Here is a 23,917-nt window from a genome sequence, read left to right on the forward strand (position 1 = left end):
CAGGTTTTGGGGTTTTTCTTCTACCTCATCAGGTATGTGGCTTCCCAAGACACAGCAGTATAAAGGGGAATGGCAGCTCACACAGGCGTCCTTACGCTAGTTCTAACGTAGCTACTGTACATCCAATTAGAAGCATAGACTGAACAGGACAAAAATCACTCTGGATTTAAGCTACACTTTAGTAGATTTAGGAGGACCACAATGTCTAGTGGAGCAAGCAAACATAAAGCTGACTCATACATGTCTCTCATATGCGGTGGTCCTAAGTACAAGTTGCAGAGAAGACAGACACAGCACCCTTTTCACCTTGAGAAAATTCAGCACCAGAAAGCTGAGCATGCTTGTGACTCAAGCAGGTTAGCAAATCCTAGCTGCTTCTTTTTCTACTGTTCTAGATGCCTGGAATTTGGATACTTGCACTATTTCTGCTCAGCGCAGCAGAAGGTAAGCATATGGGGTTAGTATTTATATAGCCTTTCTATGCTGCTATATTTTGTGAGATATTATTCTACATTATGGTGCCTTAAAACTTACTGATTGAGGTTATGTGGTTCACTTTACTATACAACAATCGTGAGATGAGAGTGTGTGTGTGTGTTGTCTTTCCTCTTCTCCACTCTGGAAATCCCACCCTAGAAGTGTGCACGAAATGCTGGTGTTTGCTATCTCAGAGCAAATCTATTGCTCTACCAAACCTAGGAAATTATTTGTTGTACTCTTCTTTAGTGATGGAAACGGAAAAAAAGCCAGGGCGGGGAGGCAGAGGCAGTCTAATGAAGGTATAGCTTTATATTCACAGCAGAAGCCACTGGCTTGTATAGTATAAGACTTCTCGTGTATAGCGCAGTCAGCTGTTCAGCACAGTCTCAAGTTATTGCTGATTATCTGCCATATCTTGGCTTGGTATTAGGAGAAACTCATCAGCTGTCTTTGCCTTAGGCAAAACACAGCTGGGGAAAGATACCCGCAGGAACCGAATACTTTGTTGATGAGCAATAGGGTGGCTTCTTTCCTTGGGATGAACTGTAGCCTTTGAAGATCTGGAAGAGGGCAACTACTGGTCTTTGCTTTCTGTAAACCGCAGGATTTTCAAGAGACCTCCAGAGAAGAGATGCTATGAGTTATGACTAGCCTGCTCCACTTCTTTGCTCATTCACATGTTATTGATCCAATCTGTGTGCTACAGGCAAAGAAGTTTGCTATGAAAGGCTTGGATGTTTCTCAGATGATATGCCATGGTCTGGGACTACAGAAAGACCAGTCCATAAGTTACCCTGGGATCCAGAAAGGATAGACATTCACTTCCTCCTGTATACAAGAGAAAATCCTACCAACTTTCAAGTAAGAACTACTGCGGTTTAAACATTAGTAAATCACATGCAAAAAGAGTAAATAAACACAGACTCCAGCTGTGTTCCTAAAAAGTGTTAGAAATGGCCAAATCTCCACTTTATTCAAGAAACAACCTCTTCCAGCTCCTTGGCAGGGTCTCTGGGGCAGAAGTCTCATCCTCCTCCAGCCCTCACAAAGCAGCACTCCCCCATGTTTTCTCAATGGCCATTGAGAAGTACTGGGAAACTGTGCATGTTTAAAATCACTGGGTAATTTTCTTCCACAGATAAAGATGAAAACACATTAAAAGTAAAGTCTTGGCTGCTCCAAGATACGTGTTAAAGCTTGCTTTGAATGGAGATATGGACCTTAAGGCATAGTCATGTGAACTTTTGCAGATGAGTTTAACATTGCATAACTTTCAAACGCCCATACAGATAAGCATAGTTAGGTCCTTGCAATTTCGATAAATTATTTACAGAAAGCAGATTTAAATGTTTATTAATTTAACTTCTACAACAGGAGATCTCTGCAGTTGATGTCTCAACAATTGAGTACTCAAATTTTAACGCAAGTAGGAAAACCAGATTTATTGTGCACGGATTTATAGATGATGGAGAAGAAAACTGGCTGTCAGACATGTGCAAGGTAGGTACTACAGGGAAATCCTGCCTCTGAAGTTCCTTAGTTTGCATTTATAAACACTTTCCTATAAATTGTCCTTTTTCTCTATTTCTAACCAATTTGTCTCATGGTACTTGGAGTGATAAGAAGGGGAAAAGAGGCCACATTTTCAAATTGTTAGCAACTTAACAATTGTATATGTAGCTCTGCACCTTGAGAAAAAGCATGAGTTAAAGTGCATTCAATTCTCCTCTTTAGTGAAGTGAGCGACAACAGGATTTGGCTCAATAAGCGTCCTTTTTCTTGGTAAAACCAACACAAACCCTGGAGCAATATACTGCTTAGTAACTAGGGCGATTCCAGAAATAACTGCAGACTCATAACTATTACATCATATTTCCCCAGGCAAGAGGCAGGTTTCTAGATGTGGAAAGTCCATCACAAAGGTATGAGCTGCCATGTGGGCATTGGAGGCTGAGGACATGGGCTGAGCATTAACAGAAGCAATAAAGCTGTAGAAATGTACATCCAGAAGGGACCTCAAGGGGATCATTTCGAATAAAGCTTTCAATCTAGGACTTGCTATGAACATTGAATGAAGTAAAGCACTCTGCTTTATTGATTTTTGTGCTAATTGCCCAAGTTATTTCTTAATCCTGTCCCCATACAAAGTTGCAATTCCAGCTTGTGGTCTTCTCAAATCCTATAAACATGCTTTCTATTGCAGCTGTAGCTAATGAAAGCTACTAGTCATATAGCACAGAGCGAAATAGCAGTTGATGGCATATGACACTTCTAGGATAAGGTTTTTCAACTAGCTATTCACACAACTACAATTTTGTTTAAATTCTATATTCCTATTTTACTTTTGAGAGCACTATGATAAACAACGTGGAAGTCCACTAAAATCAAGGTATTTCATGTTTATTGCATTCCGATTCCCTGCTTCTCTTTGATATTAGGTCATAAGAAAATAAATTAAGTTTATTTGACAGTTTCTCATTGAAAAAAAAAATCTATGTTTATTATCACTTTATGAACATTGAGGAATGATTGTTGGATTTGTTAGTTAATAATTTGTTCAAAGTATCAGAAGCAGATTGATGTTTTTATAATTCTCAGTCTCCCATTTTCCACCCTGAAAATAGAGATTTTTTTCTAGAACCTCACAATCAACAGGATAGATTACATTTTCTTCAGCTAGTCCCTTAAATCCTTTTGATGAATTTTCACAAGGATGTAGAAGCATGAGATAAATCTTTAAATTCTCTCTCTATTATGGTGGCCTATGTTTTAATCATAATGCTCCAATTTATTTAAAAAAAAATTGGTCTCAGTGAATCTTTTCAGTAAAAAAGTGGAGCAAATGGAACTGTGAACACATCAGCCCTCCTACGTGTATCTGTTATTTACTTTCCTTCCCATTAAGTAATAATCCTTTCTGCACATTTATTTTTACCACCTCTAACGTAGCCACAGACACTTCTATTGCCTTTTTTGTCCTTTGCCAGTTTTAACTTGTTTTGGATGCTTTATAATATCTGAACATAAAGCAAAGAAGAATAAATATACCAAAGCTGCTAAAGAAAAATACATTTAGCCAAACAATCCAGCTCAGAGGAGAAAAGCAAAGCTTCAGGTTCTGTGGCAGACAATAAAGTATGTCCCTGTATATACATATTCCCAAATAAAGCCATAACTCTGAAATGACTATTCAGTGACACCAGCAATTTGCACACCCTCGTATAAAAACACAGACACTCTTTCTTACAAATCTGTATCAGAAAAACACTCTTGATTTTTATCATCAAAAATGTAAGTTTAATAGAATTTGAATTAAAGTAGTACTTTAAAATCACTTAGGTGAATCAGTACATGAGTAGAGCTCTTCTTTAGTGTCACACACAAAGTCTGATTGAAATTAAAAACATCAGTATTTATATTGTTTTCTCTTCTGCAAAAAATACTGCTATGGGTGTTTGAAATGATGCTGTGGCCATTATTACAGCATACCACCTTCTTTCAGTATCACGTCCCTATTTCAGCATTGTGTGAGCACACATACGTCTGTGAGCAGGCATGACCACATATATATGCTAAGGTTTTGGTTCTTAAAATGTTCTCACACAAATTCATGCAATGTTGATGAGTTGAGCTATAATAAGCAACATGAATCAATTCCAAATTGTATTTACTGTGGGGCTCTTTGGTTCTTTCTTCTGTTTTACAAAACAGAGGATGCTTACTGTGGAAGATGTGAACTGCATCTGTGTAAACTGGAAAAAAGGCGCAAGATGTCAGTACACCCAGGCATCGAACAATGTCCGTGTTGTGGGCGCTGAAATTGCTTATTTTGTAAAGACTCTTAAGGTAAGAATTTTTTCATTATAAAGCTATATTTATAATGCTGATTTGAAAGGAATACAATTCAGGAATGTTCTTGAATGTGAATGTAACCAGTAGAAAACATTTTCTTCTACTCAGTGATCATTGTAGAAGTTGTGCTGAAAACAGACTCTTTTTATTTTAAAATTGGAGAACTATGTCATAACAGCAGGGTTTGCCAACTTAGGGATATGAAGTGCTACAAGACATCCCCATAGTACAGCCAAACAGTTATTCCATAGATGTTAACAGATGTAAAGTGTTGCGTAGTTTTAAATATGTAGAGATAACAGACAGCAAACTGCCTTTTCACAGAGACAAAACCTACCAAAGGGCTCTTAAGAATGCCAGAAAACAGCAACTGGAGGACAACTGCTCTCCGGTGAGCAACAACACCAGGGGACAAATAGAACCTCCCCAGCTGCCTCAGGGGAAAGCCCTTGCACACAGTGCCTAAATCTACAGAAGGTGCCCTGTGCCCCCTTTCTTAGCCAACTTCACATGGGAAGTGATGCTTGGTTTGAAGCCTTCTTTTGATCTAAGTGCTTTCAACACACATTTCCCATAAAAGAACTATAAATTACTTAAATAGATAGTACACTGGGTCTAGGAGTGCTCTGACCCATGTCTCACTCTCTACATCTGCATTGCAGCCACTGAATTACTGCCCAAAAAGCCCGAAGGCACCTCTCCTCTCATGTCCTCCTCCAGCTGCACGTGGTGCCCGACCTGCCAGGTGTAACTAAGAGTTCATGCCTGGATGGATCTTGCAAGCCAGATAAGCATCCTGTGAATCTTAATGGGTCTAGGATGTAAAATGGATACAGAGCTTCTCAGGACTCTGTTGTCAGAGCTGTCTAGATTTTTAACAGCCTCCAAATGAGGGCAGCACCTGAATAAGGAGTTTTGAAAAAGAAGAAAGTCTATGTATTGGACATAAGTACCTAAACTGGCAAACAGATGCTGAAATCCTATAGGAATTCCTGAGTCTGTAGTCAAATTAAAAGTAGTTTTTCAGCCCCTTTTTACTCTTCCCTGTTGCTGATGAAAACAGATGTAGTCATTTTTTATCTTGCTATTTTCTCAGGAAGAACACAGCTACTCTCCAGCCGACGTTCACATAATTGGCCACAGCCTTGGAGCACATGTGGCAGGCGAGGCTGGCAAGAGGCAGCCGGGGATCGGAAGAATAACTGGTAAGTCAGTGACTTAAGTCACAGCTCATACTAAAGTCACCATTGCTTAACAAAATGTTGCTGTTCATTTTCTCTTACGATTGTGTTTGATTGTGGGCTGTAGTTTAGTCAAGGGCAATTTGGACATTATAGAACTTAGCCTCTTCTCACAGTACATGGAGGAGTAGTGCCCTGGTAAGTGTGGGAAAACAGTCAGCATGATGATTATTTTGCTTGCATGTGTTCACACAACAAAGAAAAAGCTCCACACAGCTAACAGAGCCAGAAGTGCCCCTGCAATACATCAGTTGACTTGCTGATATGCATTAATGGTTGCGGCAACCTCTACAGAGCTTGCGTTCTGGTGTTTCAACCTAGCAGTGTCACAGACCAGCACTAGTTTGGAGCGGACTCACAATAATTAATGTACAACCAGAACCAGCTTTAGCTGCCATGACTGTTTTTCATAACAATTTGTCCAACACTAATATAATAAAACAGACCAGGAGAGTAATCCCTACCTTCCTTGTCCTAGCAGCTTTCCTCCTGCCATTTTCATCTTTCATTAATCTGGCCCATTATACAGCAGCACATCCCACACACAACATCACCCACTGCTTGCAGGTTCCTCCAAAGCACGCTAGAAGCAGCACAACAGTGAGCAGTTAGTTATTTTGTACTGTAGTTTCGCTAACAACTATTGTTTTCCAGAAAAGAATGGATTGAACTTGACGTTTCAGAAGCAGTAGGCTAATCTTGCTGATATATCACCCATTATCACCTTGCTTTGCTATGTCTACATAAACTTCTCACCCAGTAGAGTACATCAACAATAATTAAATTACCTTTTTTATTTCCAGCAAACTTTCTAAAGTTTTGTTTCTTCACTTAACTATTGATACACTAAATCTCTGTATTTCCTTGGCAGCAAAAATTGAGTCACATAGGATTATATTGTCTGTCCAGATTCAGGTAGACTTACTAAGAAAGTGCACTCATACTGAAAGAAACAGATTTCAAAACGAATCCACTTTTTCCTTCTGATGGAAATCACAGGCATTATGTTTAAACAACCTGTATGAGTTTGAGCTACACGAGCTCACTCTTACTTTCCCGATAACATCGGAGCTGACTGATCAGAAAGCCCCCCCGTATTTTCACTATATTCCTAAGTAATAGCCTGTCCCTTTTAAGCACTCCCACGTTTCTGAGTTTAGACATTTTTGAGGAACATGATGTTAGTCTCTTAATTTTCAGTCAGCTATACTGATTCAGTTTTCAACTCCCCAGCACTTTATTGCTCTGTAGTCTTTCCCTCTTGCGAGTTAAACACTCTATGCTCTGAGAAAGCAAGGAAGCCTCTCACTACTGCTGAGGCGGGTTTTCCTGTTCATTTTTTTCAGAGCAGGCATTTTGGGTTCTGGTTTGTTTTATAGCTGTCCACACGTCTCCCTGAACACGCAGACTCTGGACATCCTCCAGCGGTCCCACAAATAGTGTCTGTGTCTCGCAGGATATAACGGATCAAGCCTCTGTGACTACTGGCCAGAAGCGTTTTCATCTTCCTTTTGATCCAACAGCAAATCTTCATTTTTCAGCATTCTTTGGCTCGTAATCTGCTCTCTACCCACACTAGCTGAGAGCAAATGATTCTTGGAACCATTTTGCAACACTGCAAGACTTAAATGATGAATATGCGTATGGTCGAGCGGCAAAGCGAAGGTCCGTGGAAGCACAGGCTGTCTCAGCCCTCTGCCCCCAGCGGGAGCATCAGTGCAACATAGCCACCGCACAACCATTCGCCATATGCCTGCACTGTTCTTCGGGGGATGGCCCTCATCTTCCTTAAACTGTTTAACTGACTCATTAAAAAAGCAAATGGCGATCAGATAGGCATATTTATTGCAATACGCACTCATTTCTAAAAAAAAAGATATTCCAGAGACCTCAGAAAGTAGAAATGCCATTTCAAGTATTTTAAAACACCCAGTACTCTCCCAGAAAACAAAACTGAAAAGAGGTATTATCAGCTGAACTTGTGATCAAACCACTCCTTTCTCAAAATACAGGTAACTCACCCTGCAGTGTGCATTCTTTAGCAATTTTTAAACTCTGGAAGTGCTGAGCACATTAAAAGCTCCTTATTCATCACGCTGGCCACGCCAAGGGCAGCGTGCATTAAGCAGAGTGGTCTTTCATACACAAAAGACAATTTTAGCTATTATTAACCAGCCCTTGTCAATTGTTACTTTTCCTAAGGGATTTCAGGCTTGGTGAACCTTGGACTAATAGGCTACAAAATTCAGTCGAAAAGCAAAACCAAATCTGCTGCCCAGGGACAACAAAAGATGCAAGTGTAAGATAGCAAGAATTGTGCTATTTGCAAGACTTTACAAGCTCCTGAAATTGCTGCAACAATTTGGGAAACAAATGAATTCTGTTTTCTGCTAGGATCAAAAGCAAAGATCGTCACTTCAAAATTAGATGCCTTTCCAAAAGCTGTCTGGAGCCAGAAGTAGGCAGGTTGGTTTCAACGCTTCCAAGCTATCAGCATCAGTTTCTGTTTGAGTATGCTCAAACCATGCAGATCAGTTGTACGGGATGCAGACACAGCAACCTCAATTTGAGCAACATTATTAAAGGGAAGTTCAATTAAAAAAAAAAAAGTTTTATCTTAGTGTTAGGATTCATTATTGATGTGAATCAGTAAAATTCAATAGGCTTCACAGAAATAACCTTCTCTCCTGCCTGGGAGAAAAGCCACCTAGTAAGTAAGAGTACACATCGTCATTTTATTAATGCCTGTTCTACTTTGGTATAAGGAACTATAAGCAACTGTACATACGATATACTTCATAGTATTATGTAAAATGATACATCTATATCTCTTTATCCATACATAACACCAGTTGTCTTATTTCAGGACTGGACCCTGCTCAACCTTATTTTCAAGGCACTCCCATTGTAGTTAGACTGGATAAATCCGATGCAGAGTTTGTCGATGTTATCCACACAGATTCAGCTCCCACAATCCCCTACTTAGGTAAGTATTCACCTCTACTGTCTTAATACCAAAATATTGATGCCCTGGGGCACTTTATTATCCTAATTGTTCATCAAGAACAATGCATAGACACAGAACAAATACACCATACTGATCACTCACGTCCTAAAATACCAAGCACAGACAAACTTCAAGCCAGAAGCTATAGGTATGAGAAAATATTAATTTAAAACATGCTTACCCCCACTTTAAATGTTTCAGGTTTTGGCATGAGCACAGCTATAGGACATCTTGACTTTTATCCAAATGGAGGAAAGCAAATGCCAGGGTGTGGGAAGAACCCTGTTTCACAGATCGTGGATCTCGATGGCATCTGGGAAGGTAAGTATGTTGATCACATTATAAATTCAGGGGAAGATCACCCTCACAATGTAACCACTTAACTTCTCTTTATTCAGGTGTTTTGTGTTAGCTTTTGCCATGTCCACCACCAAGGGCAGCTGCAGAGTGCAGTGAAACTGTTAATATGCTCAAACACAACATTTTCCAGAGCTTATTCAAAAATAAACAAGACAAAGGGTTTGCCTCTGGAAAATATGCCTCCTCTGAAGTATCTAATAGCAGAAACAAAAGTTACTGAAACCGTGCCAAAAACTTTGAAGGGTCTGTAACAAGACATTTCACTTTGTTTCTATGTAGTTGCCCAGCAGCAGTACTGGGTGGAGTAGGGCAATGATGCTCACAGATACTTCTGTTAGGGGATATTCAGCTGCAATTCTTCTGAGATAGAGCAATTAATTTTTTTTTTCAATTACCTATTACAATCTGGGTTGCATTAAAGCAATGTCATTGTGTCTATTTATAATCAGCTAAAAAAAGTTTGGCACATAGCTGCTCGAATACATGGTTCTAATAAAAGCTCTAAGTATTAGAAAATTTCTATGTGTCTTTATAAAGTTAAATTGCACATAACATTAAATAAAAAAAACCAAACCAAGATTTCTGCTGTAGAGATTTTTCAGCATATTATCTGAGCTCTTTCTTACATTACTGCAAACACCTTAAACTCTGGGAATCCATGAACTTATTTGTGATAACTAGCCTTTTTCTCCAGGTTTTATTCAATGCAGCTGGAGGCATTAGTGGGGGTTTTGTTGTTTTTTTTTTTTATAAACTTGTTATCAATAATGGCGAATTAAAGCACAAAGAAATAACTGTGTTGTATATGATCTTCTTTTTAACCTAAAGTCAGGAAAATAATGGCAACACAAAGGAAAATAATATATTCATTATTTTAATTCTAAGAGTCTCCCTTCCTTAAGCACCCCCCAAATAATAATAATTTTGTTTTGAAGTCCTCAGCTGGAGCAAATCAGCATTGCCCTAGGAAGTTCACTGTTAAATACTTTTCATTTGGTTTTCCTTTGTTATGGTAATGCAGCTGTTGCCTACAAAAGACCTGCTTCATGCAGTTCTCATTCCTATTGTGAAACTCGGTCAGATTACTTGAATAAGTGTTTGGGAGGGGAGGGCAGGAGCTGAGCTCAGCTGAGCTGCACAGTCGGTGTCCACAAAGCATTTCAAGTTTGTATTTTATACCTGTAGAGTTAGTGACGTTCCTTAGAGCACTAATTCATTGCAAAAGCAAGCTTTAATCCTTACGTGTTATACTCTAAGAATTGTGATGAGGCTTTTGAGGAGGAATGATGCATCCTAATGACGTGACAAGGGCTGTGCCAGTATCTTTCTTCGAATGGTACCAGAAAGGGAGAACTAACCCGGGAGCATCTTTTTCACAGGAACTCGGGACTTTGTGGCTTGCAATCATTTGCGGAGTTACAAGTATTACTCTGACAGCATTATCTACCCGGATGGATTTCTAGGCTATGCTTGTGCTTCATATGATGTTTTTGAAAGAGTAAGTATTCCTCAGAGCCTCAGGATGGACCATATGAAAAGTAGTGGCTCTTATCTATACACCTGAAATTCAATTTATTTATGCTAGCTTGCACCCAGTGAGTGCATGTATAAGAGAGTGTCAGACATCCTAAAGTAGTATAGCTCATGCAGCTGACATGGGTCAAAGTAGGAAAAGGCAAGAACAAAACAGGGACATCCCTGGTTCTGTGATGATGTGATAGCCCTGAGGTACTACTGGGGCTGGTGTGGCTTCCCCAGGCTTGCTCCGCTGCATCAAACTGTGGAAGAGGTGAGGAGGAGAGCCTACCCCTGTAATCACCAAATGTATTTAGCAAACAGCAATGAGTGGAATCCCATACTGTAGCAGGTGAGCTTTCAAACATAGCTTAAATATCTCATTTTCAAAATGACAAGAAGTAAAATAATATGTGATGGCCTGGTGGGGTCAGTCCATGGTCAAAGTACTTTGGTCACTTAAGATGGCCTCAGGGACAAAGCACAATGGTTTGTGAACTAGGTCAGGAAGCCCTTCCCTGTCCCAGACTGGCAGATAGGGAACTACAGCCTAAGAGTAGCCAGGAGGTAACAGGCTCATCATATCCTCCAGGCAGCACAAACAGAGGTATCAATTTACATAGTGCTTAGATTGACCTTTATAAGTTCTGGGCAGGTGATAGAGATTGCAATTCTCAGATCACTTTGGGAGAAGGTGACTTACCTGCTTCTGTCACTGTAGTAGAAAGCTGATTTCAGGACAATAATGAGCTTTATTTTCAAGACAAAACCTTTCTTGACCCAACCTGAAGTAAGGAGACAACATTCTTTCTCATCAGTTGCTGGGAAGGACACCTCCTCCTCCCTGCTCCAGTTCAAGACTACTCAAGAATGTCACTGATGTGGCTGGATTGAGCTAAATGGCATGAGAAAAAACATAGACTCCTGAAAAGCAGAGCCTTTGAGAAAGTTGACTAGCTTATATGATCTTTCTCGAGTCACAGAAAGGGTTACTTGAAATTTGTTGTTGTTGTGATACAGGGCCAGTTAGGTGGGTATGTTAAAAATAAGTTCTATGACTAATTTATTTTTTTCTTGGCTGGATGGATAATTGTATTAATAAATATATTCATTTTCACTAGGAAAACTGTTTCCCATGCCCGCGAGAGGGGTGCCCAAATATGGGTCACTTTGCAGATAAATTCAAAGGGAAAATTAAAAATAATTTCCTGAAGCTTTACCTGAATACTGGAGAGGCCAAGGATTTTGCTCGTGAGTTTTGATTGCTTCCATTGCTGCCTAGTCCTTGTAACCAAAACTTTTTATTTTCTTATTTTACAATTAATTTTAACAGATGAACAGACCTCATAGCAGTGCAATGGCTCTTCAGCCTTTCATGCCTTTTCCTCTTTTGCTCCAATACTAGTGCCCAGTTTTGGGCCCTCCGGTATAAAAAAGATGTTGACAGACTGTAGAGTCCAGTGGAGGTCACTGAGATGTTTAGTGGGCTGCACTACAAGGTGGAAGGAGAAAGGAGGATAGGCAATGCACAGAAGTTGCAGCAAGAGAATTTCTTATTAAATAGTATGAAAATTACTGTCACAATGACAGTGGTTAATGCAGGATGAGGGGCCCAGAGAAGCTGGGAAATGTGCATCTTTGGAGGTGTTCAAAACTCTGTTTGACAAAGGCCAAGAGCAAGCTGACCACAGCTGGCCCTGCTTTGAGAAGTGGATGGACCAGATGAACTTCTTCACAACCTGGGTTATCCTAAATGTCAGCTCTCACAAGATGGTTCTTCCTTTGCCTTTGTAAACAAGAATCAGAGGGAGGAGAGCTGCTTTTGCAAATTGTGTGCTGAAAGAATGTTCCCACCCACAAAAAATATTTTCCTTGAGCTTCAGAATTCTTTTACACTCCTTTTACAGTGCTTATATTCTGGTATGTATCAGTATTTATTCCTAACGCGTCCTTCTTCCCAACTTCATTGTCTATGAAAAACTTCATGGTCAAAATGCTGAGATCTATATTGTGTTTACCATGTTGTGGACTAGTTTGTTGGGGTTTTTTTTCCCTCTCAGGAAGTAACATAAATGTCTACCCATTTCTCAGGTTGATCTCCTTAGGACGTAATGACAGATCTGACTCATTCATGTTTTGTATTTGTTTTGCATGGTTATGACCCAAGGAAGAGCAGGGAGCACCAAGATCAGGTGTGAGACAGCATTGTGTTAACCCCTTTCAGTCCAGGCAGTCTACGATGTAGCCTTGAGCTGAAAGTGAAAGGCAGTGATAATTTTCTTTTGCTTTCACATATGCTATACAGACCAAAAAAACAACACTTGGTATTTTGGAGACTGTTTCTCACTGGGTACAATCTGACTTACTGTATTTCTTCTGTGTAGTTTGGAGGTACAAAGTAACCGTGACCCTCTCTGGAAAGAGTAAAGTTAAAGGATATGTAAATATTGCCCTGTATGGAAGTGGTGGGAACACAAAGCAGCATCAGATCATCAAGTAAGTTCAAAATTCAATAGAAAAGAAACTTCAATTCTAGAATGTTTAATATTTTCAATTAACATTTCTGTTTAAATTGGTCCTGTTTTACAGATCACATTCTGCCCCCAGATTCAAGTCCCTGATGTAAATGCAGTGACAATTCACTCACTCTGGATTTGAAGGCAGAAGTTTAGGATGCAGGATTTTAAAATGTTAGAATTTGTCAGTTGTTTGCTGTACTACCAAGGTCTTGCTGGACCTACACTAGCAGAGTTCTGATCTCTTTGTCTTTCACAGGCTTGTAAAATGTTGCTGCTAAAGCTACCTCATGATTTACGACTACTTTTTGTGGTTCACAACTTCTCCCACTTACACTGAAGCTGCTTGCTTGCCTCCTGTGGTTTTGTTTATTTGTGTTTTTCTTGTTTGTTTCAACTAAAATCTCTGAAATGTTGAAAAATAGGGAGAAGGCATTTTGATGTGAGTGTTGGGGTTTATTTTTTGGTTTTCGTTTATTGACAACAATGTCACTTCGACTTTTCCAAGGACTTCACATCTTCACACTTGGCAGCAGGTGTTTGCTATGAGCTGATCCCCATTTGCAGGCACCCATGCATTCACCTGAGATCAGTCTGCCAGTACTGAATGCCCTCCAACACTCCCTAGCTGCTATTTGCAGGGCCTGTGTCAATTCAATTGCTGGTGTTGAGCTTTTTTTTTCCCCAGCAAATCTTGCTCTAACCTACCAGGCACCACTGTGGATCCAGCAAAGAAACAAAAAGGCAAAGGGATTTTGTCCTGTCTCTCATTACTTCCACTACCGTAAGCCTTATAACATAGAGGAGAGTAAACCTGCTCCACCAAAGGTAGATGAATGAGAAAGTGCAAAGCTAGGGGAAGGAATAAAAATCCTGTCTTTCTCCTGAAGCTTATTAAAATTACAGAGGTTTTTTCTGGGGGGTTGTGCTGGGTCCTCTGCTTTTTTCCCCCTTCTGTATCTCTCAAGTCATGTCTACAATAACAGTTCTACAGTGATAATGGCATCACACATTCAAATGTCTCTTGACTTCATACAGCAGGGGTAAATTTTAAAAAGTAGCCCTTCACCTTCAGAGCATGGGAGTGGGAGGGGGAAAGGAAGAAGATTGAAGAAACTTTGGCTTGTATTCAGTGAGATGTAGCTGAAGCCATTACCAGTCTCAAACTGCTGCCATTTAGAGCTTGCCATATTGATGCAATATGAAACAAGTAGCCAGAACATAAGCTATGGTAACCCAAGAGCAGATGCACATTTGACTTGGCCACGGTGCTTCAAGTGTGGGAATCTCTGCTAGAGAGCCAGGCTGAACAGCTAGTGCATAATCCTTTTGGGCATCCCAAACAAATCCAACATCTGTATTATATAAATTAATTAACATTAAATGAAAATCTCACTTATGTGTAAAAAAACCCTGCCTACATAAGCAACAGGGAGCAAGCTCTACCTTCTCCACAGGGTTTGTCCTGTAACTGGGTCTTCATTGTGAGGTGTGACTGCAGCACATCAGGCCTGCCTGCCTTTGCTTCTTCTGAAAACACTGATTTGGGATGTATTACGTTGGAAAGTTGGCAATAATGTTGTGAGCGTACTATAAGCTAAATATTGTCTCTCTGCTAACTTCCTACTCACTTGCCAATCAGTTGACAGGACTGGCAATTAATATTAAATGCCAGCATGCCTCACATCCATAAAATGTTGTTTTTCACAGGGGAACCCTCCAACCAGACAACACTTACACAAGCTTCATTGATGCAGAAGTTAACATTGGAACAGTTACAAAGGTTAAATTTCTTTGGAACAACAACTGGTTAAATCCAACTTTTCCTAAAATAGGAGCTGCGACTATCATAGTACAATCTGGAGAAAATGGAAAAGAGTAAGTATATCTGTTGTGAAAATCTTGAAAGTTGCTTGGGAAGATAGGTGACAAAATTGTATGTGGGGTGAAAGCATTTTCACAGGAAAAGCTATTTAAAGCATTCAAAGACTCAAGAAAATCTTTCATTTCCTTCCTTTCAAGACATCGTTCATCCATAGTTCAGTTCACTACCACTTCAACCCTTTGCCTCAAATAACTTCAAAGTAAAACTCAAAATATTTCCAGGCTTGAGAAGAGCAAACTTCCTGTGTAACCCTTTGGGTGAGAAAAATTAGCACTGGCTTAGATTATCAGCATCATTCTTGCCAAGTTCCTACTCACTGTCCAGAAGAACTGGTTATCTGTGTCTGAGCTTACGTTAGGCTATCTGATTCACTGTCAGCTGGAACCAGTGGAAGTTTTCCATTGATATTGATGGTCCCTGGAATCATGATTGACAAGGCAGAATGGTGACGATAAGCCTACCCTTCCAATGAGTGAGACTAATACTTGGAAGCTGCGCTTAAAAGGCTAAATCTAAAGTTGAGGGAAACAGGCTAAAACTGCCTTCTGTGGACTTCATGGAATATGGCTTGGATGCTCAAATTGTAGAAAAATTATTTACTGATCCAGTTTTACTCATTTTCTTGGACTTTTTAACCCCCTCATTTGCTTCATCAGTTATGTTATAGCATCCACCCCATGATTAGCTATCTAGAAAAGGAGTACAGGATATGTTTTAGACCCGTGTAGAAATTCATAGTTAAAATGCCATCACTTAAAAGACAACATGGGAGATGGAAACAGTTTCGAGCAAAGCAAAATGATTACAGCCCAGCAGCATTACCTTTAAGCAGAGTTCCTAAGTCCAGTTGTAGTTCCTATTCACCAAAGCACATTGCTGATGAAGCCTATTTCTGTAGATAGGTACTCACTCTTCTATTGACTCATGCCCTTTGCACAAGTAGTTTTGACCATCTACACAGTGATGTAGCACAAAATCTGGAAAAAAAGAAACTGTAAAATGAAAGGAAGGCAGGCAGTGAACCAGAATGAATACAGTCCATCAATACTTTCCCCAGCAGTAATATTTCAAACTTAGGAGCTCAAAGTATGTTGCGTTCAGTTGTGTAAAATGACAAATCAGATTGATTTATATTAAAAAAAAAATCTGCTTATATAATCTCAACAAATGTTGACAACTCAAGGTGCTTGTATTCTTTTTTTTCTTCAGATTCCGTTTCTGTGGTTCCGAGACGGTAAGAGAGGATGTTCTGCAAACCCTTACTGCTTGCTAACAGCACATACGGATGCCCAAAACCTTGCTACCAATAAAAGCTAGTCACGCATGACAAACTGGGGTCTGCAGTCACTGCAGTTATAATACTGGTGATGTGTGTTGGGGGTTTTTTTGCTGGTTTGGGGCGGGGGGGTTTAAGTCTGTGGATACCTCTCTATAGACAGAAATTTTAGGAGTGAAAGAGCCAAAGCCCGTTGAAAAATTGCCCTGATTTCAGCCTGTTTCAAAATAATTTCAGAGAAGAGGAGGAGAGGGGGCAGGTAACAGAATCTGGATAGTGGCTCCCGAGCAGCACCAAGAGAAAGCAGACCTGCTTGTGAGTAGGAGAGGAGAGGATTAAGAAAGCTGATGTTCTTAATCAAACTGAAGGCTAAACCCAGAATTAGCATGAGATAAAGATGAAACAGAGATAGGAGGGCGAGTGGTTACAAAATGAGGACAGAAGTTTAATTTTCATTAACTGTGAGAGATGGAACAGTGAACATGATGGAGAACTGGTAATATGTTTTGGTGTGTTAACGCTGAGCTAAGCTTGTACCATATGATCCGGACAGAAGTAATTTCAGAAAACTGCATAGCAAATTTCAAATGTTAGTGAAGTTTCACTAAAATGCTTATAATCAGAACAATCACCAGAGTGTCCTGAAATCCCATATGCTGACCCTCAGCCTTGAACAAAACTGCCAGATGATGTGGTCAAAACAGGTAATGCAATGAGGGAGTCACTTCTTTCCCTGCTTTTTGATAAACACGTTCAGCTGAAGTGTGGCTAGTTCACAAATTGATTTCTGTCCCTACATAATCCTGTCTCGGCTCCCTCAGCCTGCTGCTGGAGAAGCGAGCTGCTGCTTCTCTGCTCCCAGAGGATCCCCATCCTCCCTGAAAAACTCACAGACCTGCTGGGACCTGGAGATCTACCGCTCCTCGGGACCTTCTCCCTTCAGCGGTTTCTCTTGAGGTTCCCCAGACTGGGGCATTCTGCTCTTTCTGCCTCTCTGCGTGACCTTTCCTCCCCCAGAATGTCTTGTCCTGAAGGATAGCAACCCTTTTGCAAGGCTTCAGATTCCCCTTGCGGTGGTGGAGGTTGAAACCAATTTGTTCTGTGTTAGAGCACTGCTTTTCTAATACAGAAGAAAAAGATTAATTCAGTGCATTCTGCCAGCTCTTGCAGGGTGGTGGGAGGCAGAGAGGGCTGTAAAGAGTGGAAAAAGAACCATCAGCACTGAAGATGGGCGACCTATGGGCATGCTCAGAGCTGGAATAAATTCCTTATATGAAAACCAAGCTCTTCCTTGGTTTAACCCAACTGAAGACAATATCCCCCAGCAATTTCAGTTCTAGTTGGAGATGCACAGGCTTGCTTTTATATTTAAAAACCTTCTAAATTGCACTTGTGCTTCTTGCCCGGATTAAAAGGCACTACCCAATCGTGCTGCCCCAGAGCACAGTATGAACCAAATTTTCACCTGGATAATCACTGTTTCCTGAGTCCCTGAAACATTACGCTAGGGAGGATAATAGGGAATAAATATATGAATTAGTAAAGGGGACACACCTTGCTATGCTGTCACAGATGTGTGGGGTATTAAAATGCTAAGCCAATGTCTTGTCCAGCTTCTCTCAAGAGGGAAAACAAAATGTTTTTCACCCTGATGATACCACTCGTGTCTTCCCCTCACTAAATTTCTTCCCTCCCTGTGCAGCTCCTCATGGCAGCAGCAAGTGCACAGCAGCGAAGTTTGCTTTGTGTGTTTTCTTCCCAGCCTATGCTGTCCATGAAGGGTATAGACTAACACTTATTTTGGCTCCAGTTTTTCCCAACCATGGTCAACCTTATAGTGGTAGAATAAGACGGTAAAGCCTAATAAGTTCAAGGATGTGAACTGTTTGTCCTGCATCAGGCTGCAGTAAGTCCAGTTTTGGGTTGCTCCTGCAAAGCCTTTCTCGGCTCTCCGCAGCTGCACGGCCGCAGCTGTGCAGGAGGCAGAGGATCCAGCCCCAGGACTCTACACGCTATCACACTTCATTCATGCCACCCAGGCCAAGGAGGAACACGCATCTCCTCTCCAGGGAGAGAAATAGTTACGGGTTTACCCAAAGCACGCATAACCATAGACATGGGGGCCAGCATCTGATGTTGGGTTTCCATGCACTCTGCATCCGTTTGACATCGTCCACGTCCTTCTGCCTTGACTATTTGTCTCTTCTAGAATTTGGCTTCCTGATCTCAGTACCTCCTGCTAAGGAAGCCTCAACAGGGCTATTAACTTCCTAACACTGCAGAAGAGTTTTTCCTTTGTCTTTTGTTCCTTTACCTTCGTATAAGCAGATTCTTGCCTACACAATTGTTTTGACAGTCATGATATTCTCTGCATTATCCTTTGCCATAGCCACTTCAGCAGCCCATGTAATTTTAACAAACACCTAACAGAATCAAGACGTTAAAGTTGACAATAGCATAATAAAAAATCTCCTTTTAATAATGAACTGGAGCTGCCGTCATCTTGTTCTAGCAGAGTAAAATCTCTCCCCCCCCCCCGAACACTTTACAAAGCTATTACATAAAATGCAATGTTAAATGAACAACAAATTATTTTCCCTTTAGCTAGCTTTTAATGCTAATGGTGCTATTTATTCCTGACCTTTTGAAATATTAGATTTTTTAAATGACAACATAAAAAGAATTCTTGTTTGAAAACGCAAGCGACTTTAAACCACATGTTATTACTTGTAAGTATAGCATGTACATGCATCATTCATTTCAGTGTCCCATTTATGGCTAATTGGTATATATTTCAGTTGACATACATTGTTCTCCTGCAAACGTGTCAAATTCCTTAACGATGTTGGTGACAAAAGCATAGTGCTTGAGATATATAAATTACGCTCTTTACCATATAATCATTCTTATCTATTGGGAATGCTATTTGTGACAAATCATGTTCAAAAATACACGCTAAATTGATTATTTTTTTAAACTTTAATATCACACCATTCATGGCAAGTCTTTGATTGAATCTTTAAATGTAGAAATGTTTTGATTTTTATCTGCATCATTTTGTAGCTTTAGAAAAGCTCACTATTTATTAAAGGAAGAGTAGCACAGGGCAGATCTTAAAATGTATCTTTTGTTATCAGCATAACAAAACAAATGGGCTATAATTGTGGATATGGAATGAGTAATTTGGTGAACAACGCTTTGTGCTGTAGTTTAGGTTTTATAATTCCTGCCAGAAATTACTATTATTTTGTTGGTGGGCAGCATTGCAATCAGAATTTTAAATATGGGACCAACTTGGGCCACATATTTTCATTACATTTTAGATTGCCACATGCAATGTATTTCTCTCCTACATTACAAATCATCTGAGAACAACCAAAAAAAATTGAAGATTTCATGTGACTAATTATTACTGAGATATAGCAGTGCTCATTGTTGTCTTCAGACAATGCCGTCTATAGTCATTACTTTGCTCCATAAATCAGTAGGATAATGAGGTTTTATCTTTCAAGAAATATTTGAGCGTTATCTTAATTTGGCATTGATGAATTCTCCTTCCTGAACCTCTTGAGGTTTTTTTTAATCTAGTTTGTCATATTAGAGCTTTCATCACCTAGCCACAGCTGACAGTGTTTATGTACACATATTTATTTCCATACCTTTCTGGGATGGGACCTCAGGGGTTGCAAATAGGAATTTTATGATGTTATGCCTGAAGGCTCTTTTGTTCTTAATTTGAGCATAAATCACAAGGTATTTTGCCACACCTTCATACTTCAGAAATATATAGTCTGCATGGTTGTATTTAACTTTGAAAGAACAAGGCTAAACTTGCTAACATCCTTTTACGTTTAAAAACTGGAAACAGTTTCTTTGACAAGAGAGATATCCACTTGAAGAAAATACTGTCTTTTGCCAAAAGAATTATATAATAAGTTTAGATAGCCATTTTTTCCTCTGCAAACGCTCTCAAATGTGAAGACAATGAGAGGGTAAAATGTGTCAGCATTTTTAATCAGTCAAAACAGAAGGCTTCAGTAGGGGGCAGAGGAAGAACGGAGAAGGTCGATGTGATGCTCCCACAGCCCTAAATGAAAAAATACTAATAGTGGCCTACATGCCACTTACTTACTTCTAAATTGTGCCTGTACACAAACAGAAACAAGAAGCAAAGTACTCTTTAAATTAATCTAAATGTTGTATTTGATTACACAATAACAATTGAGTGGCTACTAGACATGCTAGCATATTGAAGACATATATTATGTGAGACCCAAAGACAAAAGTTGCATTCAAGTCCCTCTTTATGCTATGGCCTATGTAATTATTGTCGTGGTATATATCCTATGAAAAATCTTACCTTTAATTGCATTAAGTGGGTAATTGCTTCACATGAGACCAGTTAGGGAGGTGAAGGGGAAAGAAAAGGGGATCTAAACCTTTAAAGCAATGCACCTTTTGCATAATAATTTGCATTATTATAATTTTGCATATAATTTTAGATAAACATGTCTCACTTGATCTCATTAAAAATAATAACAATGAACAATACTTGTGGCTTGGGTGCCTCAGTTTGGGGTGTGCAGTTTCAGAGTTTGGATTCCCCTGAGAGTGCTGATTATCCTCTTTGGAAAGTGAGGTCTCCCGTGAGAGCGATACCATTTCTCACTCAGAAGAGGTTCTTCATGGAGGAGGAATACAGTCATCACCTTAATTACATGGGACACGAAACACACAATGAGCATGTGTATGTCTTGCCTGAGATGATGAAAGAGCAGAAGCCATCCCCTCCTTCTCTGAATACCAAGCACTGTATTTGCTGCCCGCACCCTGAGTTGAGCTACAGAAACTTCCAAAGGAGCTGCTTAAAAATAAACCCAAACTCTTGGTTTAGACTGCCAACCTTTTCCTTACAGTCCTTAATTCCTTACTCAACACCAACCATCTCTCATTTGATGAGGGAATAAAAATCAACAAGAAGGAAGCATGAAAGAGGTTCTCCACCACCTTCAGCTCTCACCAAGGCTGCTGCAGACCCTCCCTTGGGAGGGTCTGTGGCCTGAACTCACGTCTTTCTCCAAACCCTTTGCTTGCAGTTTGGGAACTGGTTCCATCTGACCATTTTACACCGCCGCAGAGGCACAGTAAATTCAGCACGGAGTCAGAGAGGAGGACATGTTTGCTCCCCTTCAACCTCAGTCCGCAATCATCCATCCATCTCCAAATCCACGTCTCCCACTGAACGCGGGGAGGGAGAGTTTGGGAAAGGAGGCTTCTCCGCTTCATTAAAGAGAGACTGTAGATCCTTAAGCCTTTGCTTTAATTCAAAAAGGAGTCAAAATGTCTTCACTGGGTCATGAAAACCAGCCTCTCAGTTCCTCCCACTGAACCTGAATTACAAACCCTCTCCCGGCAGCTGTGACAGAAAGGACATTGAAGGGCAGTTCGTAGCAGCGATGTGCCATTCCTTGCTGGGTCTGAAGGGACGGCGACACGGCAACAGGAAGGGGCATACTTTTGTTACAAAGGACGATTGTCGGGGATTAACAACTTCTTTTAACTGAGGAAAATGTTAAAAGTGAAGAGAAAAGTGACTGCACTAAAGAATAATTCTCCTTTTGACCCACAGAGAAAGAGGTGCCTAATGAAAATATATGATCACGGACAGTGTGAAGATAACTGTCTGATCAGATAATGGAATTGTTTTCAGTGATAAGAATGAATCCATTACTAATGCAAATAACGATAATAATTATAATTTGCAATACAGTAAAAATCACCTAGTCTACCTCCTCCTCTGACAGGAGACTGTATAATAAATTATAGGCTGAGAAAAAAAAAATTCAAAGGGATAAAGGTTAAAAGATTAAAAAAAATTGTGAAACTTAAATGCTTAACAGGGAAGTCAAGACCTGAAAGCAGAAATTGGTGCTATTAAATAAAGCAATTGTGAAGAATGAGATATTATGGAATTGATTAACAAACCAGAAACCAAACGTTTCCTCGTATCACTACCTCTTGTCATAGATTTCAATAATTTTGAAAGAACAAAAAATTAAGAGTTGGCGTATAGCAAGAAAATTAATTATTTAAATGTCGGTGAATATGCTAATAGTACTCTGGGAAGATGAATATAACTTAACACACAAAAAGCTCCCAGAAGGTTTCAATAAATTTCGGGAGTTTCACCAGTTGTTTTTGCTCAGCTTTGATGTCTGAAACCAGTCCAGCTGTTTTGTCACTCCCACCCAGGACTGCATTTGCAGACCATGCATATCTATAGGGCAGATCTTTTGGGGTTCTCTGGGCACACCAAGATGCTCATACCAATCCCATAATTTTCTTTGTTCATGTGAGGGCTTTGGGGGATAGAAACGATGTGATAAATGCTTCATTTCACCTTTGTGGAGGAGTAGAACAGGGCAGATGAAACAAATCTTGTATTACCGAGTTTTCACTACAGTGAGCTGTTTTGTTGTTTACAGCAATTCCGCTTTCTCCACCAGTTAAGCAGAGAGGCAATAGTGCTACATAGGGCTTACCATATGTTGTTCACATCATACCAGTCATATAGGTTTAGGTGATGGAGCATTGGGAATCTACTAGGAGAGCACGTGATTCTTCCACACCCATTAATTCGGAGTAAAACAGCAATTAAATGACCAAGTCTAAAGCACTGTCTTCCAACACTCTTCATTCAGATCCTCATTTTCCAAAGCACAGTATGTCCCATAACAGCCACATAAGAAGACCTGGGGATTTCAATGACAGGGGGTGTGTAAGGGACACTTAAAAGACCAGAAGGGCTGACACCTAGTGAAAAGTAAGGGTGACTACCAGATGAAATTAGTTTTTAACCTCAGAGGGAGCCCAGTTTTCTGCAGTTGGAGTATTTGATTGTATTTTAAATTCACAGTTAAAAGCCCAATGTATCCTGCCTGAACTTCAGGAAGTTAGAGATTTCTCACCCTCCTTGAAGTTTTTCATTGCAGCATTTTTCATGTAGCTGAAAAGCTCAATACACTTCAGGTCAGTAAAACACAAGTACTTTGTCAGAACTTCCACAGTATAGGAGTTCAGGGAAAATGCTTTAATGATACAAATTCTAAAAGCAAAAGCAGTGCAAAAATCGCAGTGTGTTTCATAACCATGATTCGTGGTTATCTCATACGTGCAAAAACACACCCAGCTAATATAACTACTGTAACAAGCTCCTAAGGTTTAAACACGCACGCCTCAGCACCCAAGAAGGCCTTTTTAATCAATGATTGCAGAAGTCAAAAACACAACGTGCCTCAACTACTCACATCACATTTCATTGTTTGTTGGTGCTTCGCCAGGGCTTTCTGTTTTGTAGCGGGATGTACACAAGTCCTCCATGTGTGTGCACACAGAATGACTTCAGCATCCATTTCCAACTGTCTTTCCAGCAACAAAATCTTTATCTGCAAGAAAGCAGCATCCAGTCTAATCCTCAAACAGAGCCAACAGAGCTGTAAAAAAAGATCACAGGTCTACAAAATGGGATTGAAAGACCCAGGCTTTAATTAGAGAATTAGATTCAGGGCAAGCATGAGACTAGTCTTCAGACATGTCAAAAGCTGTCAGAAGCAGGAATGGGATGAAATGCTCCCATGTTCTCTAGGGGTAGGACAGCCACAGAGATTCAGAGTTGACATTATGTAAAACTTTAGAAAGGTGAGGACAGCAAAACACAAACTGCCTGCGTAGGTAGCACCATTACAGCATCAGAAGGTTTAAAATCAGGTTAAACAGAAGTCATGA

At 40.0% G+C, this 23,917-nt stretch overlaps 1 protein-coding gene across 1 annotated transcript; it reads left to right on the plus strand.

The window, feature by feature from the left end:
- The first annotated feature begins 395 nt into the window (after window positions 1–395).
- Window positions 396–16,129, plus strand: LOC104262443 (inactive pancreatic lipase-related protein 1). Its single transcript, XM_059821057.1, has 12 exons — window positions 396–444; window positions 1,187–1,341; window positions 1,855–1,980; window positions 4,192–4,326; window positions 5,429–5,537; window positions 8,440–8,559; window positions 8,782–8,901; window positions 10,320–10,438; window positions 11,577–11,706; window positions 12,840–12,951; window positions 14,682–14,849; window positions 16,066–16,129. Exons 1-12 carry the CDS (start codon window positions 396–398, stop codon window positions 16,127–16,129), a joined length of 1,407 nt encoding a protein of 468 aa, XP_059677040.1.
- The last annotated feature ends 7,788 nt before the right edge of the window (window positions 16,130–23,917 follow it).

This window comes from Gavia stellata, chromosome 9 (assembly GCF_030936135.1).
Source record: "Gavia stellata isolate bGavSte3 chromosome 9, bGavSte3.hap2, whole genome shotgun sequence".
In the NCBI taxonomy this organism is placed as follows: Eukaryota; Metazoa; Chordata; class Aves; order Gaviiformes; family Gaviidae; genus Gavia; species Gavia stellata.